At 40.3% G+C, this 24,080-nt stretch overlaps 1 protein-coding gene across 1 annotated transcript in view; it reads left to right on the forward strand.

Annotated features, from left to right (window-relative positions):
- Window positions 1–24,080, forward strand: part of ARNT2 (aryl hydrocarbon receptor nuclear translocator 2) — a 105,186-nt gene that overhangs the window by 73,042 nt on the left and 8,064 nt on the right. The window contains 9 exon segments of the mRNA XM_065688269.1: window positions 105–181; window positions 1,831–1,965; window positions 2,621–2,695; window positions 6,262–6,413; window positions 13,783–13,855; window positions 14,013–14,136; window positions 17,914–18,013; window positions 20,561–20,699; window positions 22,266–22,431. Coding sequence (XP_065544341.1) covers window positions 105–181; window positions 1,831–1,965; window positions 2,621–2,695; window positions 6,262–6,413; window positions 13,783–13,855; window positions 14,013–14,136; window positions 17,914–18,013; window positions 20,561–20,699; window positions 22,266–22,431 — 1,041 coding nt within the window.

Here is a 24,080-nt window from a genome sequence, read left to right on the forward strand (position 1 = left end):
TATTTTGAATGATTTAAAGCATTTGGAATAGTATAGAACCAGTCTAGCAGCATCTCTGCTCATCTCAATTTCCCAATTATAACAGTGTTTGTTATTTACTCTAGGAATGACTATACCAGAAGAAGATGCTGATGTGGGACAAGGTAGTAAATACTGCCTCGTGGCAATAGGAAGGCTTCAGGTAATGCCAGTCTTTCCGTATGCAAACTACTTCCAAAAGCGTAGTCAGTGTTGTGGTTTAGTTGTAAAAGATTTGCACAAAGTTCTGGTACTACATTCTAACTTTTAGCATGCCTCCAAAATATAAAGCACCTTGATGTCTGTGTGCAGCCAGTCACTTGTTTAGAAAATGTCAACAGAGAAAAATGGAAATGTGGTTTTGCTGAATATGTGAACTTAATCCAAAAACAGCAGCAAAGATGCTCCTGGAAGATGAGCACGTACGAACCTTATATTCTCTGGGGTGTATAAGGATGGGATATTTTAGATAGTGAGAAAAATGGGAGTACAGGCACGGCAGGTGATAGGTTAAAGTGGCTCCCAAAGCCAGTGATATGTGCCTTGCTATTCTTCCGATCATTCTCTCTCTCTGGCAAAACAACTACTTGAAAAACTCTGATTGCAGGAGTTATTCTGAAAATTGTAAAGATAAGGTAGTCAAGAGGCAGTTCACAGAGAATACCTTTATTCTCAGTGTGTATTGTATTGTGCATTCAGATGTGATGTCAGCCAAGGGAACTGTCAGGGTAAAATTTTACTTCCTTTTTGTCCAGATGGTTGCAATCTCTGTGTTACATTTTCTTCCTTTATCCATTGCTGACGAGAGCTCTGAGCAGGAGCTAGAGCAGTCACGGTGAATCTCCTTCACCGAAGCAGGAAGGCTAATTTTAATCTTCCCAGTCTGGGAATTCTGCCATGGGTGAACGTGTTTGAGCCTCTTGCATGATCTCCTATTGGCATACACTCGTTGCCATCTGCTAGGATGATATCACTCCTTCTGACAAGGTAGAATGACCCTTTCATTAGAGCACAGGTGCTAAGCTCATCTTATCAGAGAACAGCCTGCACATTACTGCAAGTGTTAGCACTTCTGCAGAGCATGTCTGCATCGTGATGGCAGAGCGGCAAAAGTGTTGCATGATGGTGTTTAGGTTAATCATGCTTTTATAATCACGGGTAATATATTCCGCTGTTGGAGAAAAGGAAGTTGTGGGGATTCATATGTTACAACTGCCAAAGAAAAATGATTTCCAAGAAAATTACATGAGTAACATGTGAAGTGTCAAAACGTCTGTTACTTTAAAAGATCCGGCACGCTATCTGAGGAAGAGCAAGGGGAGGTTCTGTGGATGGGCTTAGTCATAGAGGAGTCAAGGTGCGCTAATTAAAACTGTTCTGTAGCAGCAGATTGAAGTCTTGCATACAGTTAACAGGCTAATCTGTTTCAAGACAGCAAAATAATGAGACTTTGTTCTTTTTGCATTGGGACCTTGTTAACAGTTATTTCTGGCTGTAAGAAAACAGTAGTCCAGTTTGTGTCCTCAGTAGGAATCCATGGATATGAATCCTGTACTTATATCCTTACTAAATCCATCCTTCTTCAGAACTTCTTGTGTGTTTGTTTTCCTGCCATGCTGTTAAGTCTAGATAGGTGTCTTGGGGTAAGATATTTGCAGACTAGACTAAAGGCTGTTGTGTGTCATTTATTTCTGCTGTTGTTTTATTTATGACCTCCTTTAGTAATTAGCAGTCTGCCAACAGATTTTGTTCTTTAGCTATGTAATCAAATTTGACTTAAGGTGACTGTTCTGTGGGCTAATTTGGTCCTAGGTGACCAGCTCTCCAGTGTGCATGGACATGAATGGCATGTCGGTCCCCACTGAGTTCTTGTCCAGGCACAATTCTGATGGAGTCATTACCTTCGTTGACCCAAGGTGCATCAGCGTCATTGGCTACCAGCCCCAGGTCAGTGAGGCACTGCAAATATGCAGATGCTTTAACCCTTCACAGCTTTCCATTGAAGACAGTTCTGTGATAAAAAGTTAACAATGCTTGGAGAGAGTTTTGGTCCTGTAGATCTTTACTTCTGCCAATCTATTGAGCAGTAAGCAAACATCATTTATGGCATCTGTCATCCTTTAGGCTTACATCTGCTCCTCTGAATAGGAGGCTAGTCACAGAACTGGGTAGAATAGTAAATGAAATCCTGACTACCACAACTTTCCCTTGGATAACTCTCAATAGTTGCAGTTTGGAAGAAAAAATTTCTTGCTCATTTATTTTTCCTGTTTACTTTGACTTTAGGTAGCTTTGTTGTTTTTACAAAAACTAGTGTCAGAAAATGAGCTGTAGTAGAGGATGTCAGTCTCTTCAAGACACCATTTCACAGTTATTAAAAAAAATCACTTAAAAATTGTTTGTGAATACATATATCTGTGCAACAGTAGAAATACTATGTGGGACATGATGCCTACAGACCTGTTTGTATGATTCATCCCTGATTAACTGAGCAGTCCCACTAAGGCAGGTAGATGTAGTATCTGCAAGAATCACTTGCAGATCTGCCAGTGGATTTGTGCTGTGGTTTGGGGTTTTTACACATCTTTATGTTTTATTCTAGGATCTTCTGGGGAAAGATATTTTAGAATTCTGCCATCCTGAAGATCAAAGCCATTTGAGAGAGAGTTTCCAACAGGTGCCATGTCCTGCTCCTTTTCATCCATGATTTATTATTGTTGTTATTATTTTGTTCAGAGAAGTAGCTTTTATTTTACATTTCAAGGTATTTCTTCTGTTTTGCAGGAGAAGGAGGGGCAAGATAGGAAACAATTTGTTGATCAGTTAGTAATCAGTTAAGCTGCATAAATGGTAGTTTAAATGCTGCATGTGTGTTGGCTGTATTTTCAGAAATATGTCAACACAGTTATACATTTTGCTTTCTTTTTACAAAGATTTAAATGGGTGTTCACAGTTAGAGCTGTTCTGGAGATGCCTGCACAGATCCCACTCTGTTAAGTGGCAATTGAAAGTATTTAGCTCCCAAGATGGGCTGTTGATTTGAAAGTAGCTCTACCCCTCTAATGCTGGATTGTTTGTGACCTAAATTCTCTGCTAGCATAGATGATAAACTTCATATAAGTTAATGGAAGTTACACCACTTCACATCAACAGAGAATTTGACCCTTTTTCCTACTAGGAAATTGGAATGCAGAGAAGTAACAAAAGATATACAACATATGGAAAGAGTTACTGATTTGGATTCATTTTTACAGTGGGCCATGTTTTTACATCAGCTATATCAAAGGCATTTATTCCGTTGTAGAACTTAGTGTTACAAATTGGTCTGGGACATACAGTAGGAGTGCTTTCCCCAAGCCCTCTGCCTGTTGCTGATCTTCTCAACACCTTCCCTGCTGCACTAGAGAGCGTGGCATATTTGACTGATTACTAAGGTTCAGTTGATCTAAGTAGTTCCAGATTTTCTTGACAACAGCGTATAGCTCAAGCAAGATTTGATGATCCATCTTGCGTTGGATATTGAGATGTATTTTTAGCTGTTAAGTGTGGATATGAAGTGACTTCTAAAACAATTTGTGTAACTATTTGTTCGGGCATGGTATGCAAAAAGTGAGCCTGGAAAACCTCTCTGGGGAAAACAACTAGATGCTGTTCTGTGTTGATAGAATAGATTGTGAAACTGAGTTTATGATCTCTACAGAAGCATTGGAGATAGTGTAGGATACTGGTACTCCTGAGCTATTTCTCACCATCCCCTCCTTTAGGTATAGGCTACCAGCCCCACTGCTGAGCTAGAAGAAAAGGCTGTGAACACTCTGCATCCACTTCAGTGTCCCTTGAGCAGGCTGAGTTCAAAGAGCAGCCAAAGACTTTTCAGGATGTTGGTTTGCAGGGAGGAGCGTGTGAAGGTTAGATGCTTTACATAGGTTCACCGCACCCAGTTATCTTCTCTGCCCCACCTTGGGTGGGGGTGTGATGTTGCAGCTGAACCTACCTGATGGGTAGCTGTCACCAGGAGTCAGATACTACTACCCATCTTCTCTCCTCCCTGACCTTCCCACCCTTTCTACTGTGGTGATGCTAGCACAGATGGACTTGCTGGGTGGGCTAGTTAGGGTACTAATTGCTTTTGCATGGGACTAGATTTCAGCTGCTTCAGCTCCCTGAATTTGTGCCTGATCGCACCAGTGGCGCAAGAACAGCAAGAACACATATGCTGTTTTTCACAAGTGCCCAAATGATTGATTCCATTAATTTATCCAAGAGACAATGACAGAGAGCTGCTGGATAATAACATGTCAAACATCCGTTTCTGAAGTGATTGCCTGGGGCTCAGAAGGGCTGACTAACTAACATTCAAGTTAATGACTTGGTCCACACAGTGTTCACTGAGAGTGAGATCAGGCAGTGGGAAACTGCCAGAGTATCTCAGAACTGGGTTGCTGGGGACTTCACTGTCACTACTCACTATTAGGCATGTGCACAAATGATTTGCTGGATCAGACCTACATGATTTGCTTAAGGTCATACAAAAAGAGAGCAGAAAAAAAAGCAGATTAAGTGAAAGTTTCTGTTCACTCAACCTGTGTCCAATCTATGAAAATACTGTGCTGTTTCTTTGGTAGGCAATTCCTTTTTAAGTAGATTTTTATTCAGTAGAGCAGCAGTATGATCTGGGCTGTTCCTTCAGTCATGCAATAAAGACTGAAGTAAACAGTTAAGCTATGCACCAGGTGGTTTTTATTTCCAAAGAATGTAAGAAAGCAAAGATTAAATATTAGCTTTGATTTTTTTTTTTTTTGTGCTATTTTGTTTGTGTGCACTGGTTTAAGACAGTTCAGGATTTTCCCACTAGTGATCTCTATTCTTTATATATTATTACAGAATTAATGTTTGCTTAATTCAGACTTCAGGACAATAGATCACTGCAGTTTGTTTTATTATTGTTAGTTTGGCCATGGAAGTCTCTGTTAAAACACAACTGTGATTTCCAATAACACTTATTTTTAAAAACCCTCTCAAAACTTGACATTTCTAATTTGCTGACAGTATCAGAACCAGGTTGGGGCATAACAGAGGAGGGAGGAGGGTTTTACAGGTTTTGGTCAATTGCCAGAATCCATCTCAAAGCTTTTACTTCCTTGGGAAGATAAGTTCATTCATCAGGGTGGGAAAATCAGGCTGGAATAAGATAGTCTCAAGGCCAAAATCAACAAATAGAGCTAGTATCAAAGAATCCAGAATACAGCTATTGGATGTCCAGTAGGATGCTGTTCAGATTGAACACTTTTACACAAGCTCTGTGGTTTCTACCCTGGGTGTGGTAGTAGAAAATTGCTGATAAAAGAATGTCACTCACTGAACTCAAACAACAAAAGCAGTAAAAAAATAGTCATTTGCCTCAGTATTATTTTGAGCTTTCTTGGGCATTACTAAAGGGCTTTTTATCTTCTATTTGCATTCTTTCAATTTGATTCCATATCCAGTTGGTCAGATTGAAATGCAGACCTTTGGGAAAAACAGGATTGAAGTATTTTTATTAATCCAGTTACTTGTCGATAAAGACAGAGGGTGAATACTGGGGTTTTCTCCTTTTAAAGAATACAGGCTGCAGATAGCTAATAGAAGATAAATTCCAGTGGATAAGGATTAACAATCCACAATGAGATGTGGCATTTCCTTGCAGCAGACTTTCCCTTTCCCTCCTTGAGGCACCCCTGAGATAGCTTGGTGGAAAAGCAGTAAAAAATAAACATAGATAGCCCAGGTAAGTGCCAGCTGAATGACTTGGAATAATATAAATTTTCTTCTGACTTAAATCAAGGTTTTTAGATGCCACGTGAATGGCAACTACAGTGCCACTGTGCAAATACCGTTTTGAGTGTACTTTACTTGGGTGCTTCTTAATTCTCACTTGATGCCCAACTATTGACTTCAACAAAACCTCATCTATCAAAACCAGAATTTGAACTGTGTTGCCAGATGTCTGAATTCTTAGTTATAAACAAATAGGCTGTCCAAGCAAAGAATTTGCTGTTCGCATTAGTACTATTAAAATGGATAGTGGTTTATCAGTATTCTCTCCGTTCAAATAGTAGCTCACTCTTTCCTCTTTTGAAAGCCAGAATGTGTCCATAGCTTTCTGTAATTCAAGTTTAAAGCACACCAGTTATTGCTGGGTTCTGTTCATTTGCACAGGAGGTAGCAATCTCCTTATATTAACCTTTCTGAATGGTATTGCAGGTTGTGAAACTGAAAGGTCAAGTCCTGTCTGTGATGTATCGTTTTCGCACCAAAAACCGGGAATGGATGCTTATCAGAACCAGCAGCTTCACATTTCAGAATCCTTACTCTGATGAGATTGAATACATCATCTGCACCAACACTAATGTAAAGTATGTGCCTTTCCAGATGCTCGTATATGGGGTTTTAAAAGAATTTAAGTATTGCTTTCTGCTGTAAAGCAACATTGTGATTTTTTTTTTTTTTTTTTTTTTTGTAGCCTGTTTCTAACTACTTTTATTTTTCTGTAACAGTGCAGTCTATAACAGGGTTTTCTGCAATATGAGATCTCACAGCATAGCTGTTTCTCTGTGTCATGGTCCTGCGATGCTTCCAGGGCCTGGCTGCACTGAGGGAGAAACGTCACTTATCTGTTATGTCATTAGACAAGCCCATTGATCTCAGTCCAGGCTGCCTGAAACTAACACAGGGCTTCCAGCAGCAGACCAGCTGTCCTGATACTGGAGGAAGGTTAGCCTGATCCCTAAGCCAAAGAGAGGGTTGCGTGTCCATGCTCATTGTGATCATACCATTCCTTAGTCCTGGACGTCTTCTTTTTGAGCTCTCTACTCTTAATGGCCTAGAACACTGGCACAATCATTTCCTTAGTAGGCTTGACTGGGAAGGGTTCCCAATACTCAGTTAAGATCTAGTGGAATATCCCCAAGTATGGGGGAAAATCCAGCCCTTATCTTAAGAGGGAAATTACAACATCCTGTCTTTGAATTAATATTTTCAGAAATCTGTCACTGGACCTCTTAGGAGGAAGTAACTCCAGGACTGTAGTGGAGGTTCATCACCCTGTAACTGAGCAGAGAAGCTTTTGGAGCCTCCCGAGTTCTGAGCCAGTTACTGCAGAAGCTAATCTGGCCTTGATAAAACTATTGCTTTATAATGTGGGGGTTTTTATAAATATTTCTTCTTTCTAATATAAACTTAATCTCTTTCTAAAACAAAATCTGCTTCTGGTCTGACCAAAGATGTTTTGCCAAGGTTTTACTTCAGAAGAAATTACTGGTTTTCAGATCTCAACCTGTTTGACTGCATAATGGAAATGCTGAACGAGCAGTCTGCTAGTGGAGATGCATGCTGAGAACTCCATTTGCAAAACCAAACCCCTGGGGCTTTGACATTTGAGCTTAGGAAGCTAATAAGTGTCTCACGGTGTTACTTGACTTGTTCCTTTGGACACAACTAGAAGGACTGTACATTCACTCACTTGAAACCTAGTATCACAATTGGCTTGCTCAGTTTCTTTTGCATACTCAAAAAAGTCAGGCTTAAACAACTGAATAGTTAAGCTCATTGAAAACAAGCAAATGTGTCTTGAAATCAGACAGCTAAATATCTCTGTTTGCACTGTACATCAAAATAGATATTTCCACATTTCTGCTGTCCCATATTTCTTTTCCAAATAATTTGTATATGCAAAAACAGGCCTGCAAAATTAAAAGCAACTTCTGAAATCTGTCCAAGGCTGGTTTAATTGTGTTTTGTTCCCAGGAGTCCACAGATCAAAAAGTGGGGCTGTAGACTTACGTCGTGTTGACTCTTGGGAATGTTTTTTTTTTTGCTGAGGTTCCCCTATACTGTTCAGCTTGGCATCACAGCCCTTACTGTGGTGAACAGGACTATGGCAGCTTCTGGCTCTTGTTATCTCTCTCTTGCTAGGTCTGAATAACAACCCAGAAATGTTGACCTAATATGGAAGTTGACTGCTGCTTCTTTGTCAGAGAATGTACCCTCTTTCCTGTCATGGCAAAAATGTTCTAGTCTGATGGCAAGATACAACCCATATACATCTGCTTTTGAATAGTAGAAAGAACACATTATTCAAACTGTTTTATGTTTTTCCCCTGTTCTCTCCCACTTCAAAGACAGATTTCCGAAGAGGATTTACTGTAATGCGCTGCTGTTTCTGCCCATTTCTGGATTTTTTTTTTTATTTTATTTTTTTTTTTTTTTGGCACGTTTGGGGCCATGTTTTGATTTCTGATTTCCTAGATGCCTCGTGAATCATCCATCATGGTAACCGTTGATTTCCACTTCCTTATGAAGCTCCTGCTGGGACTGGTTGTTCAGCACTGACCCCAATGTGCATGGTTGTCTTCACATGTTGGTGAAAGTACCAGATGCTCTGGGTCCAGCAACGTGCTTCACATGGAGACCAAGCAGGGGTGCCTTCCACTGCAGTTGTAGGTAGTTCTGCCCAAGACACATGTTGATGTGTCTGTTGTTGTGCTAACATAGCCAGCTCCATAACATACATGTTTGAGGCAGTTCAAAATTCAGCGTGACGTTGTAAAGACAATGTTGCTAAAATATCTAGGTTTAAATCAGGTTTTAACTCAGGATGGTTTAATGTCACGGTACATACATACATCTGTGTGTGTCTATTAAAGGAACAGAGTTGTCAGCAAACAGAATTTTCCCAAAAGACTGTAGAGGGCAGTGGTGGTTCCAGTTATGGAGGGATTGATTATATTTTGGTGGTGGTGGTTTGTTTTGTTTGTTTTGTTTCTTTTTTTCTCTTTTATTTTTTATAAAGATACTCCTTTGGAGCTTCAAACAGCCAACTTTCCAAACTTGCTTTTGGTGTGGAAGGATAATGAAACATTAGGTTCAAATGTTCACTTAGTTCCTTGTGAAAAAAAGAAAAGAAAACTTCTCTCAGTTTCACTTGTGTGTAGTCATCCAAGAGAAACTTCCTGGAGAAATGAAGCATTTAACGTTTAGCATTTGTGCTATGTTCGGCTGAAAAGAAGAGTCCCCTGTTTGACCACATCTTCCTGTGTAGTTGGGACTGTTTGATTTCCAAAAAGAAAGAATAATTGTGATCATTGTTCATTTAATATACAGATGCAGCAGTGTTTGAATAAAATAATCTGTCATGGTGACAGATAAAGACTACATGAAAGTCTTTTTTATGTATATAAATATATATTTATAATTATGTATATATAAGAAAGATATTTTTCTGAGCTTTATGGAAATTCTGATGTTCCATTTTGTAAACCCCAAGTCCTATATTTGTGCATTTATGAATCCAGCAGTTGTCCCAAGTCTCAAGACTTCTTGTCTCAGAATGAGCTGGCACAGGTCACTGTGGGAGGCAGCCTGCCCGATGAATCAGTCCTGCTTGTGGGAGAGATGCTTTCTGTTTCACATTCTCATGGGCCAAAGTACTAAAGAGATTAACTATTCTGATAAAATTCCAGACTATGATAGTGGTGCTGAAGACTTACTTTCTCATGGATTCCATGCTATGTGTGGTCTTTCTGATCCCTCAAGGCTGGTGTTGGACAGACCTTTTCATAGAGGTGAATTGGAGCTGGAGGTTAGAAGAAGGTCTGAAAGAGGATTTTACAAATGGCAGCCTCAAGGCTTTTATTGCTCCCATTTTGTCCAAACCAGACACAGGAAGCACGTGTGTCTGCATTACATAAACACCGCTTGGTAGGGATACAGTAGTATTGTTTCTCTCTCACCACAGAGACTGATAATTTTAAAGTTCAAATCCTATTTTGGTTACTCTGATGCTTAGAAAAGGAACAGGTGACTTCAGTGTTCATAGAGAGAAAGGGTAATCTGGCTTAAATCCTTTCCAATGTCAGAGGAGCTTTCACACAATCTTCCCTTTTCCTCCAAATACATTTACTTAAGTAAATTTGAAGTAACTATCAAATCCTTCAGATTTGCTGAACCGTTCCTTGTTCAAGCCAGGAGCTTTCCCAGTTTCATACTGAACCTGTGGGTGAGCCAGAAGTTCCTGCAAGTAAAGCAGGAGTCCTCTGTTGACCCAGACAATACCCTACTTCCTATATTGAATATCCTGTAGTGCCAGGAACTTTGGCTTTCATTTACTTCTCGAAGCTGTGAAACTGAAATTGAAACCATGGATGATTTGAGTTTGGGTTTTACCCAAACCAATTATAATCCCTTATGATGTATCATCTTTACAGAAACCATCTAGCCATTGAGTGATTGAAGGGACCTGCATATGTTGACTGTTCAGTCAAAAGGGCTGGTTAGATGGCAGGGTGTGAAGCGCCGGCTCTCTCTGGTTGGCTGGTCCATCAATTGCTGCACAGCTTCTTTCAGGTTTCAAGCACTGTTTGAACTATTTCTACAGTAGCAGCAAACAACAGCAGAAGATACTAACCTGGTTTTGTATTTGAGTCTTACTAATTGCAGCATAGCTTGTACAGACTTCAAGGAAGATACTGTTTTAAGTCTTTGGTTTTTATGGGAAATGATTTCGGGAGGTTGTTCCCGAAGTTCAGTGCTGTTAGCAAAATGTGGTATTTATATTGTACTGCAGCTTAACGAGTATTAGAGATGAAAGATAGAGAAGGGCAAAGGAGCACTAAGCTAGAGAAGTGCCTGCAAAACAAATAACGAGTAAGTATGCTGTTTTGTTTGGCTCATTTGTATGTATATGGCTGAATCAAGAAAACATACTTTATACGGAACAGAAGAGACCTAATGTGCTGTTTATTGACACACGCACCAGGTCGGTGGTAGTAAAAACAAATGAAACAGTGTAATTAGCTTTCACGTTAACAACAGGATTTAATGGGTGTTTATTGTCCACAGAGTGGTATTTAGAAAAACTTCCCCATAGATTTGCCATGATTAAATTGCCTCCCATAGCTTTGTGGAATAGTATGCATGTTATGCTTGTGAACAGAGAATTTCTTTGCATTCCAGAGGTAATTTTTAGGAATTCTCTGTTGACTAAAATCGTGTGGAAAATCCATGGCTCTCTCATGACCTGGAGAGTATCGGCTTTTTTTTTTTTGCTCACAGGACAAAAGTTATTCTGTATCTTACGTGTTCTTACACTGTAAGGCTAGCAGAAGGCTTTTGCCCATCTACTCCGATCTGCTGTTTGTTGCAGGTTACAGGGTTTTGTCCCATTTGCCATTAAAGCTAGTAACTGGTGTCTGAGCAAAGCGTCCTTTGGAAAAGTATCAAGGGATGGAAAAATCTGTTACTTACTTCAGTACCTTGTTTGAGAGTTCCCTCACATTCCCATCTGTTTGTGCCTAAATTGTCATTTGACTTTGTCTGCATGTTTGTCTCTCAGTGCCTTGACGTTTGAGTCTATATAGTTTAAAACTTAGAAGAAGATTTGGATAAAAATCTAAAATAGAAGCCTGTGGCCAAAAATGTGTCTTAATTTTCCAGAGTTTCAAATCCATGATCTTGCTATTTTGCAAAATCCCATCTATTGCCACTTGTCACATTATAGTGTCTCTCTGGGAGAACACCCACATGGTGTGTAATTCCTCTCAGCTGGGTGATTTTTCTTTCAGGGAGAGGCCAGAAACTGTGACCACTGTCAAGTATCATTTGCAAGTATCCAGCTTTCTTGTCAGTCCAACTCCAATTTTTTTATCTCCAAAAGATCCAAATTTTGATCTTGCAAAATTTGGGTGTGAGTGGCTTATTTCCTCTTTGCTAAGTGAGCAAAGAGCCTCACAGAGATCGTATGCTTCTGCACATCCTCAGGCCAGAAGTAATCTTGCTAATTGTGACCAAGTGGCAGAAAGCAACTGTTGATGGAAGGTGGAAAACATTTAGATGATTTTGCAGCTGCTGAGGTTTTCATCATTACACAGGCAGTCTTCCTTGAGGTGCTGCAATGCCAGCAAGCTCCAAGCTTGTCCTCTAGAGACTGGGGTCAGAGCCTCCTGTGGTACTAGCCAGTGCCAGAGCAAGGAACTCTGCCTTCTCCATCGCAGTGCTGCTTCTTCAGACAAGGGATGCAGTGAATACTTTGCTTTTTACAGGGAAATCTCAAGCTGTTGTGCCTGTTTATCAGCTGGACTGTTGGCTGCATGCTGCTTTCAATGGGAAATTACGAAGTGAAGGTGGTGCTGAGCTCAGAGGTACTGCATGCCTAGGCTGCAGCCTGGGCACAGCTCAAAGCCAACGGTGTCCTGGCAAGACCCTGTGGCTCTCATGTTCTGCTATCCCAGCTTAAAATGGGACAAAGCGGGGTTTGTTTGTCTTTAAACAGTCACACAAACCTGTGCTTAGGCAGGTGAGGTTCCTAATGACCCAGCATGGGGATCATATAAGTCTGAACAAGAAAGCATGAATTTGCATTTTAATAGTAAAATTCTGTTCTTAATGCAATCCTTTCAAGAGGATTAGGTTTTATTTCTGGTAAGCTGTACTGCACAGTGTTTTTTTGTGTAGAAGCTTTTTTGTTACAGTAATTTTAAAGTGTCCAGTAGCAACAATTAATATAACTGACTCTGATTCTGTAAATTAGGAGCTTTGAATTTGCCTCCTTTCAGAATTTTAAAAAGCGAGTGAAGAATTTGATTCAGAAGATCACTGTGCTGGATATATTACAAGTATATAAAAAAATCTGTGTGTTTGTATAAATACAATATATAAAGGCAATATTTGCACATATAAAATGTGAATATACTGACTTACTGCCACTTGCGTGTTTTCCCTACAGGTCACCTGTCAGTTAATTCTCATGACTTCCAATGATATTGGCTAATTGTCTTAGTTAAGTAACAGTATCTGACACTAAGCACAAATTAAGTGGATTTCAAAGATGTGAAGAGTTTTCAGCACTAAAGTTCTTCATTCTGCCAGATGGCCCCAAATGTTTATTGCCTCTGGCAGCTACTTTTAAGTATTTTTCTATTGGGCTTAAACCACAACACTGCTGCACATTTCATTTTTCCTAAATTCGTATGATTGGATTAAGGCTATTACTTCCAGTGATTTTTATCTCATGTAAACAGTGGATATTTTTTGTTCAGTTCTGATTAGCATGGAAAGGAGTCTTGTGTTTTCTGTAGCAGTATTCAACACAAATTGCTTTTATGTCATGTCTTGATTTTATATAGTAGCACACAATTTATTTCTGGATATTCAATGCCTTAAAAGCTTTCAAAAATGTAATAGACTCTGCACTTGGATCCTGATGAGACTAGTATCAAAGCATGTTAAATAGTTTGTATTGCAAAGGGGTTTATATGCATTTCTTTCTAGCTCAACAGGTTATTCCATATTCATGTCCGACATGCTTCAGACAGAGATTTGATCACCTTTTCTTACTGCCTGGCATAATTCTGTGTTAATGTTACTGGAGGTTTCTTGTTCAGTATGATCAGTGAAGAGGTCTGGTATATTCATCATTAACATGTAGAAGACATTCTTGGTGTTCTAATAGTGAATTCTTAATCCTTTATAGGGATGTCAGATTCCATCCTACATTATTTGCCCCCTGCATTTCTGTGATATTACAGCAAAAGTCTTCATGTGCCCTGGTGCTTTCCTGTGCTGCAGTCTTTCTCAATGAGGAAGCTTTAAAAACTTATTAATTTCACAGGAAAGGATTTATTTTATCACCTGGAGGCATTTCACTCAGAGCATACAATAAGAGACGTGGCTGTTCCTTTTTGTATCTTAATTGGTTTTTGTAACAGCGTAATTTTGTTTCCTTTGCAGACAACTGCAGCAACAGCAAGCAGAACTTGAAGTACATCAAAGAGATGGGCTGTCGTCCTATGACTTATCTCAGGTGAAATCTCTCAAGTTTTTATTTTTGTGCCTCTGATCTTTTAAAACATAAAGCAGTCTTAGATTTCAGAAAAACTAAAAATACTTTGTGACTATCCTTGAATTCCTCCTCATTGAACATGATGGAGGGAGTTACCTTCCTCTGTGTATCTCAACAGGTGCCTGTTCCAAGTATACCAGCTAACGTTCATGAGGGTGGAAAGTCTGTGGAAAAGCCCGATGCTATCTTCTCCCAAGAGAGAGATCCTAGATTTGCTGAGATGTTTGCTGGAATAACTGCTTGTAAGTGAATGTGTCTGATGTTTAGTTTTTAACACTGCTACACTTGGTTACATGATGTGGAACACAGCTTCTGGGGATTGAAGAGAACCTACAACATGGCAGAGAAATTTCCAGTAACATCAGCCTTCAGGACATGTTCTAGAATTTACCTTTAGTTGATACTTCCCCTAAAGATGGTGAGGGATAAATTCAGTGAGGGGAAGACAGCTTTGTTGTCATCAGAGCTACCTATTTTTGATTCTGTTTTTCACAGTGACACCTTAAGCAGTGTTTGTAGATACTAAACATTCTGAGCAGAACTTGCCATTTCCAAGTACATATTTTCTTGGACAGCAGACGTGAGTTCGTCTCTAAAATAGACATAGATTAAGAAAGTTGCCATGCAGTTTTAAGGTAGTTTTTTTTATGATACCATCAGCTTTTACCTTGATGCTTTCAGAGACACATGCTGCTTAAAGTGTAATAATATATGTGGTTTCTGGTCAGATTGGGCACCTCTAGTCACATTACCTGTGAGTGAGGCCTTGCTTTCTTTCCTACAACTTCTGAACTTGTTGCCAATTTCTTATAAGAGTGATAAGAGTCTCAGAAATAGTACGTTCTTCTATAGTTTGTGAAAATATAGAAGTCCTTACTGAGTGTCTGCACCGAAGTGTTTCCTAGCCCTTTTCTAAGAGTTAGCAGCCAACTTGTCAGTGGGACAGACATAACTGACTCAAACTAGCCCCAGCCTATGCTGCCTGTTATCCTGACAGACGGAAGTCATTGAGAAGACTGGCAGCTGAAGGGGTCATCTGAGATGTATCTGTAGGGAACCAGGCTTGTTAATTCCACTGCTCGTGGAAGAACTCATAAATTGTTTATTGTTCTTAACTGTCCTCACTGAAAAAGAGAAGTTTTTACATTTGTTTTAAATAAATCAATGTGCAAGTGTCACGCAGTGCATGAAGGAAGTGACCCACAGGGTTTGACTCCAGGGGTGTTGGGAGATGACCTCACTGCATTGGTTTTTTATGTCTGGATTGGTCTTTTCAAATGGAGAGGGCATTGTAACTGCAGAACAAACTTGATATTCTGTCCTCCCGTTGCTAGGACTTCTCTGTTATTTTTGTTCATCCTTGTCTGTCTACTCTAACAGTGAAGTCAACAACTGAGACCATAAAAGGGGTCCATTAGAAGGTAGCAAGAGTCCAACCCTAAACACCAGAACATGTTTTTCCAAGCAAGAACATCTTGCTTTTGGCTGCCTTATTGGCTCTTTTTCAGCCACCTCTCAACTGTTTGTGGGCAGGGGCTAGGGTTAAGGGTCTGTCAAGCTGTGAGGTAGCTGGGAGGTTATATACTTGAAAATGCCATTTCTCTTTTCACTCTTATCAATTTACAGGCTATGCTTTCTTTGGGACATTCACCCTGTCTGAATTTCTCATGGGACCTGTGATCAAGGTCTTCTCTGAATGATAAAAAAGGATGGTTCACAGTTAGAGATGAGACACATTGGCCAAAACCAATATTGACAAACTTGCATGCTGCCTGCAAGACATTTGCATTATGTTGATACCTGATCTCATTCTCTGCTACGTTCTGTAAAAATACAGGTTTGCCATGGGGAGATTGTTGCCATGTTTTTAATTATGTGGCCACACATAACTGAAAAACAAAAGTGGGGAGAGGAAGCCTGGCTTCACCCGTTCATGCACGTGCCTAGAAGCACAGGATGATGTGGTTCTTAGAGAGATCTACCATCTAAAGGCAGATACACTGGTCCTGCTGGGAGAAAGGCATATCATTGACCAGTACAGTGATGGGGTTTAGAGAGAAACAGGTCTAAGAATGCAGGTAAAACACCAAAACAAAATAGATTTTCAATGTTGTACCAAGGGTGAGAGCAGAGAATTAGTGTGTAAAGGCCTGTGTGGGAATACTGCTGGAAAAGGTGTGGGCCAGATTCAGAGGCTAAAGAGCATTCAGGGTAACTCAGAAGAGAGATTTCAAAGGCGATTTAGCTGCTCACGATTGGTTTAGCTGTTCCCTTTGTCCTGGCCTCATCCTGCAGCACAGACCCTGGAAGCTGCCATGGCAACTCTGCTCCACTTGAGGAATTCCAGTTCATTTAGTGCATTCTCAGTTTTGCTGGTGAGTTGTTCTCAAATATCTGAAGTACCCGCAGGATTTTGGCTCAGTCTCTTCCAACCCTGAGAGTTTGGTATCCCTGTAAAGGGTGGCCTTAGAAAGTGGCACATCTTCACATCTTCCATTCTCAATTCTTCCTATTACCTACGCAACCTTCTCTGGACCTTGTCCCCATTTTTCCTTTGTTTTCTCATATGAGAGCATAGGTTTGCAGCCCAGACTCAGTGTCTGTGCTGGGCAGCGTGTAGATAGTGAGGAATTTCTACAGATTTCTCCATGACAGAGGAAAAGCAGTGACAGCTTGCTTCAGTGGCCTACACGCTCCTCCAAGGCTCCTGGGAGGTAATTTGAGGTAACTTCTTTCTTTCAGAAGATGAGCTTAGATTCTTGTTAGGAACATAACATAAGAAGAACTTAGGCAACAGTGAAGAGCTGTTGTGTGTTGGGAGGCCTTTGGTGAGCCATGCTAACTAGGTCTCTAAAAGCTAGGGAAAACTAAAATATGCTCTTATTACTTGTGAGCTGAATGGGCCTTTTGTCCAGGAGAGCATCTTGTCAAATGAGTGGGAAGCTGGAAAGAGCAAAGGGAAAAATGAGGAGGCAGACTTGATTTCTAGGCCTGTCAAAGGTGTGTATCAACAAATGCACTTGGAAGTAATAAGGTAAGATGGGGAAGTTGAATAAAGGGTGGTGAGGCAGACCTTCAAATGATTTTCAGAGAAGTAGTAGTAGTGAGGTTTCCCTGGTCTTTGGAATAATCCAGTGCCAGTTAAATTAAGGGACCGGATGGCACTGTTCACCCAATCTCATTTCTTTCAATTAGAGACTGATCTCCAGTTGCCACATTAAGAGTAGACTATAAAAGTTAATGGCATCTCCATGTGTGTGTTATTCACTACGTTAGTCTGCCTTATGCCCCCCTGGGATGCTTGCATCCTGTTTCATGGCTCCCTTGAGCCACATATAGGACATCATCATCTGTAAGAGACCAGTGTTTTGCATTGCCACAGCTCAAGTGGGCAGGTTTTGGAGACACTCAGGCTGTGTAACAGTGGAGGGCTTCTCGTGGCAACAGAAACATATGCTCACCTGAGGCCACCCCCAGGTAGACATAGAGGCACATGTGCATCAGACCTTCTTCATACCAGGCTTGTTTCATGTAGCATTTCCCTTGGGCAGACATCCCATCTTTCTTCCAGAAAACCTTTGTTCCCCTTTTTCATCCTGTAGCTGGACCCATGCCCCATCACTCCCTACCTCTCAGCCAGAGCCACTCTGTCTCACATTCCTCCTCCTGCCTACATGGTCAGGAGCAGCTTCCAGCAGGCACAGAGAAGGTCTGTGCTGTGTGACCAGAGGGCACGTACCAGTGGTATGTTCTCTGCAAACAATAGCATTATTGAGGTACATCCTGAGAAGATGGTATGAAGTACACACAAGCCAGCTGTGCCTCCTGTTTCCTACTTAATTGTCATATAGCCCTTCTGTGTCCCTCTTAGTATGTTCCGCAGGACTTCTTCATTAAGCTTTAAACGGGAAACAAAACTCCCTGATGCATATATACATATTGCAATTCTTATTATATAATTTTGCCTTCATTTTTGCATCCTCTAAACTTTTTTTCTGTGATTTGTTTTTCTTCTGTAGCAGATAAAAAAATGATGGCCTCAGCATCAACAGCAGGAAACCAGCAGCTTTACTCACAGGGAAGCCCATTTCAGCCAGGACATTCGGGAAAGACTTTCAGGTACTGTAGTCCAGATCCTAAACATATCAGTTTCTGCCTGAGTGTGGGGAGCTGTTCCCTTTTGATGTGGTGGAAACAAAACCAACCTAAGGTGCAGGGGCTTTCTTTACATGAATGAGATTTGGTTTGTGTACTCTTTTATCCTATGTGGTATCTCAGCACTTGGGCTAGGCTTACAGGCTGAGATGGTCTTGATATCTCTATTAAAAATACTTGTTGCTGTGATGATGTAATTGAAAAAAGACAAGAAGCATCAACAAATCACAAAGGGAAATAAATGTGAGAGGTGATGGGGCAGGCTCAGAGATCTGAGCAGCATTCAACCAAGGTAGGTTGGTGCAAAGTTTTGTTTTGCACTTAGAGCTGTCAGTACTTCTGCAGGCTGACTTGTAGAGCGTCATTAAAGGGAACAGAGGATGTTTCATCCATAGTCCTTGGTGAGAGCTAGAACACAGACATGAGTAGTTTTCTAAGGCAGCTTCCAGATGCACATAAGGTGGTGGTTTGTCATTTTCCAAGCCATTTTTGAGTTACTCAGAGTGCATGTTGTTGCCTACCAGCTGCCAATACAGATTTGCCTCATCTGAAGTTTGAGAGTTTGCCTTCATTTCCAGTGAATTTTTTAGAGTGATTATATTTACCTTTCCTATCACCATTCTGGGACTATCACACTGGAGTTTCATCCTCCTGTTGTAGACCAACCAAGGTTGTGAAAGTGAAGGAACAGCCATTCAGAGGCTGTCAGTTCCAGGAATTAGAACAAATCTGCAAATGATAATTTTATTTAAACTCATGTGTCCTTAAAGTTGCTAATAAACTCAGTGGGGAGAAATAAAATCCCCATGCATGTGTTTTGTCAGATTAAAACTAAGAATGACTTAGGGGGGAATATGACAGTAAATTAAAATGTCTTTTAATTGGATATTATATATTGCTGGATGGTTGGCTTGCCATCATGGGGTTTGGTGTGGTTTTTTTTCGTTTCCTTTGTTAATTCCTGATGTTTAACACTAGCTTTTTTCCTACTGCTGTTCTATTACATAAAATAATGACACATCTGCCAGCATTTCCACCCTTGGTGAACTGTCTTCCTTGAATGCTCTCCAGCCTGGTCTGTTCTAACAGCCTTTAGGCACTATTTTACAGGCTCCTAGTTTCAAAGCACACGGTCCAGATACAGTCCAAGTCCCTGCAATGATGGGACTTGCCAGTCCAGCTGGGCAGGTACTGGCAGTGGGGGCAGCCCTTCCCAGCAGCTGTTGTGTGCTTCTCAGATCAGCCAGATTTAGATGGACCTTCTGGTCCACGTTTGCCTCTTCAGAGACTCTGTAGTAGTGAAAAATAATAAATAAATTTTAAAAAATCCCAACTAACAGAAAACAAACTCTACAAAGAATTTCTAAACACACACTTTACTTTTCAGTAGCTTAAGAAAGAGAGAATAGCAGGTCCTATATTCAAATGCCTGCCACGTTTTGCTTACCGCTCTGGGAGGGCTTTTGTCAGCCTTCTCAGAGGATTCAGATTCCTGCTTCCTCTCTGCTCAGCCTTGTTTACTTCTTTTCCCAATCTGCTCTCTTCTTTCTCTGTAAGACTGTGAAAATAGGCAATAGGGAAGGGACTGGAGAAAAGAACGATCTGTTTCAGTTGATGCACAAGAGCATTTTTATATGTAGTGTCTTCATTTATATTAATTTATTTATAGATGACGTGTAAAATAATGTATAATTTAATATATGGAAATATAGAAAAGTGTTTTGACAATGTGTGGTTACATAGATTCAGTTGTTCTAGATTTTCATGACAATAAATACTAAAGAGGCGCAGTCCATAAAATTGTCTTACTTAGGAATTTCTGGGAAATTTCTCTGTAGTGTAATTCAGTGATTAGGAAACAGATAACATATAAATGAGTTCCTTTGAAAATACCTTTTTATTTAAATTCCAAAGCTATTACAATACCTGAAGTTTCTGTCTTGATGATTCTTTTGCCGGGTATATAACTGCATGCTGCTCTTTAGCATCAGTTGGTGAAAAAAGGAATTAAAAGCTCAGATTTTTAATATGTAACACATGCGTCTTCATTTCCCAGGCAGAAAACAAATAAAGAAATGCTTATAGGTATCATCTTTTTGTGTGTCTTCATTTAGTATAGCATTTAAGTAAATGCTTAAATTGAGTTTAAGCACTAATTTAAAATTCAGTGCCTGATTGAATACTCTCCACAAGCAGGTTTTTTTTTAATGCATTAAGTATTAAACTAGTATGGAGCTAAGTGTTTATGCACCGTGTGTCAAACTGATTTTATTCTTGCAAGCCCTTTCAAAGAGATTACTGAAGTCTAATTCAAAATAATTTTGCTCTCTGTGTCTATTTGACTGACATTTTAGAATGCCAGTGTGTATCATAGTTTTGTGATGGTTTAAAGTCTTATCAAGACATTGAACAATTAGTTTTAATGTGATTATCAACATTTCCATGTGTGGAATATTATTTGTTGCACTGGGAATATAACTTACAAATGAGGCACTGTTTCTGTTCCTTTAGTTCATCTGTGGTACATGTGCCTGGTGTGAACGACATCCAGTCTTCTTCTTCAACAGGCCAGAATCTGACACAGATATCTCGCCAGCTAAATCAGAGTCAGGTTGCCTGGACAGGAAATCGCCCACCATTTCCAGGACAGGTATTGATTAAAGGTGTTTTATTTTCATTGTCATTAAAGATTTCCTATCTCTGTGCTTTTTACAAAAGTGCTAGTAGACCCCACTTATAACATGATTTAATGTACTTTGTCATTATCATTTATGGTTGGAGAGACATAGGTTCCCTCACTTCTGTTCCTTGGCAGGTTATAATAATTTAAGACAACTGTCCTGTGTGTAATTGCATTTAGTTTGTAATAGTGTCCATAATAGTGGCAGTCGCTATGCTGATATAAATCCCAGTGGCAGGTCTCAGTCCGGCACTTATATGTGCACTGAATGAAGCAAAAGAGGGCAGCTGTTTTCCTTTAGTATTAAGGCTGTGATAATTTTTTCTTGGATCAAGCCCTTGCACCCAGCAATATTACCCACTGTCTGCAGAGTTGTCAGAAAGGGGCGCATACAAATCCAGGCAAGAATTCAGAGCAGAAGCTACTTAGCCTGATGAGCACGTCCACTAGCTCCTTCTGTACCCATACCTCTGTACCTGGGTGGGTCCCATCCAGCTTCAAGGACTTGTGTGTGTCTAAGTGGTGTAACTAGTCACTGACTGTTTCCCCTTGGATTATGGGGGCTTCATTTTGCTCCCTGTCTTCCAGGGGATAATAGCTTCATTTGAGTGCGTTGATTGCCAGTAACAGTGCACATCATTAAAAGTATCCAGGGACCTAATCACCTTTAATTTCTGCTTGTGGAATTGGTTAGGCAATGAGTTTTTCTTGAAGCTGTTGGATTTGTTCAGGATGCAGGAAATGGTTTATAAGCAGTTTGTGTCTGTAGCATTAAATATTGCTGTAGCACATGACTTTGGATGAGACACTTCACCTCCCTTAGTCTCAGTGTACATGTTGTACATGTTTCAGAGCGGCCTGCAGTGTTTAATCATTTGTGTACCATTCTTGGAGATCATATGAGAAAGCCATTATGTAGATTAAAATGATAGCAAGTTGGTTTTTAATACCTTTGACACAGCTCCCCAGTTAAAGCAAAGTGGATCTGTTCCTACTCTGCTCCCAGGGCTGGTGATTCACACTCACTCCCAAACCTTTTACAAGGCAAAATAATTGCTGCCTGTACTTAGGCAGAGAGAGAAAGCAGCTTATTAGTTTTGAAATGTCTTTGACCATTTGTTCCAAGCACTGGAGACTCTGGTCATCTGAGAACTGTATATGTTCTGTAACATTCAGATAACCACGAATTTACTGTGGCACGGCAAAATCAAAACACCTGCCAAATAAAGGTGAATTCTTTATACCTGTTCAGTTTGAGATTAGTCCTTATAAGAAGGTGAAGAAAATCATAGCTCTGATACTGAGTACGTGTGAGTTAATAAGCAGGAGAGCTCTGTCTTAGTTTATAGTCTGTTGTGTTCCTTCTGCAGCAAGAAGTTGGCTTTGACAGAAATGAAATATGGCTGAGACAGAATATCCTGGCTATTTGCATCTGCAGAGTTTCTATAGTCTTTGCTTTACAGAGTTAAAAAGTGAGTCTGCTGTGCTGTTCCTCAAAAGTTCAACTCATTCCTTCTTTTACCCTTTACTCCTCAGCAAATTCCATCGCAGTCTGGCAAGGCTCAGTCATCTCCCTTTGGGATTGGAACAAGTCACACCTACCCAGCTGATCCGTCGTCGTACAGCCCCCTTTCCAGCCCAGCCACCTCTTCTCCGAGTGGGAATGCCTACTCAAGCTTAGCAAACCGAAGTGCAGGGTTTGGTAAGTTTTAAGTGACCTAATACAGAAATGCATATAAAAATTAAACTCCTCAGCATTAACTTCATTAGCAATCCTCCAACCTTTCTTTTGGTGGGTTGGTTGGGAAGCCCAGGTGGGGAAAGGGTTTTGCATTCTGCTGTTGAGCACAGTGGACAGAGATGACCTGTTCCTTCCTTGCTGCATTTCCTCCATTTAACACACTTCAGGATATTGTGGTATTTTATGCTATGAGGAACCATCTTTTTTTTTTTTTTCCCCAGTAAATGGTGACATGAATGATTCAGAAGTTGCTTACATCAGTAGTTACCTGTCCTGTCAAATCGTGGTCAGCAGGTTCAATTTCTTTTTACTTTTGAGGAGAACTCTTAAATGGCACATTCTGACATTCTCTTAATTTTTCAGCTTCCCTGACTGCATGGCAGTGTTCTTCTGCCCAGAGGTGGCTTGTTGGAGTTTGGCTGGAGATAGTTTTTTTTTTGTATCCCCCTGTGCTACTAACCTCATCAGTGTAGGTGCCATGTTTTGAAATGGTTTTCTTTTCCTATTACATGCTAATTTAGTGGCTTTCAGTCTGTGACCCAATGGCTGACCCCTTGGTAAGTTTTCTGCACTCCACCAGCAGGATAATATTCAAGAGTAAAAAATAATAAGAATCCATCAGTGGTAAACAGACATGAAAAATGTTGCTGGTGGGTAATAACGTGCCATTCCAAATAGCATAGGTAGCAGTGTGCTAATGTGTGTCATTTTTCTCTTGTTCCTTGAGAATAAAATGGGTACAGACCTGTTGCAGATCAGCCTCACCGGCTGCAGACCTGCACTGCTTAGAAAAGGCGCATCAAAACAGCTCTTCCCACAGAACATTATTCATGCCGTCATTTCCATCTGCACCAGGCTTTGTACATTTGTTTATGAGACAGCCTTGTATTTCAAGCCTAAGCTACTTGGCAAGAACTCTTTCACCTAATGAGAAACATTTCCTGACCTACATCAGTTTGGATACTATTAATAACTCAGCCTTCACAGAGACGAATGTCTTGAACCTCCGGCTGGCAGTAACTGTTTTGCTGAAAAGCAGCATCATTTGCCTCACTGAGTTAATTTCAGTGTGTTGTTCTGAGAAAAAAATAACTTACAGCTTTCTTTTAAAGGGTAACTTAGATGGATTTTATTTTGTCCCGTAAAATGACAGCAGGGTTTCTGAGTCAGCTGAATTATTGCTTGTGGTAACGTCAGTGAGGGAAGAACTGTAATTATCCACTTCAGATGTGATAGAAATACATCACTACAGCCTGTTTGCTTTCCTGTAACATGTTCGCTTTATTTGTCTTGCATGGTTTTGCTGGTAGCCACAAGTATTGGATTAAGCACGTGTTTCTGTATTTTCTGAAGCCATGATTATGAGTAGTGATCAATTTGGTATGACTGAATCTGGTTATCAGAGACCTGACATAGCACGCATGTGGATGTTTGGCACAGGAAATTTGGCATCCTTGGCAAAGCGCATTGGTAACTGGGGAGAACCAGATCTACCCAGCTTAGTTCTCTGCAGGGAGGGGAAAACAGGCAAAAATAGCAGTAGTTAAAAAAAGAGAAGGAAAATGTTCAGAGAAAGAGCATAAACCTGGCAGGAAGCTTTCTAAAATGCT

Source organism: Lathamus discolor, chromosome 8, assembly GCF_037157495.1.
Source record: "Lathamus discolor isolate bLatDis1 chromosome 8, bLatDis1.hap1, whole genome shotgun sequence".
NCBI classification, from domain to species: Eukaryota; Metazoa; Chordata; class Aves; order Psittaciformes; family Psittacidae; genus Lathamus; species Lathamus discolor.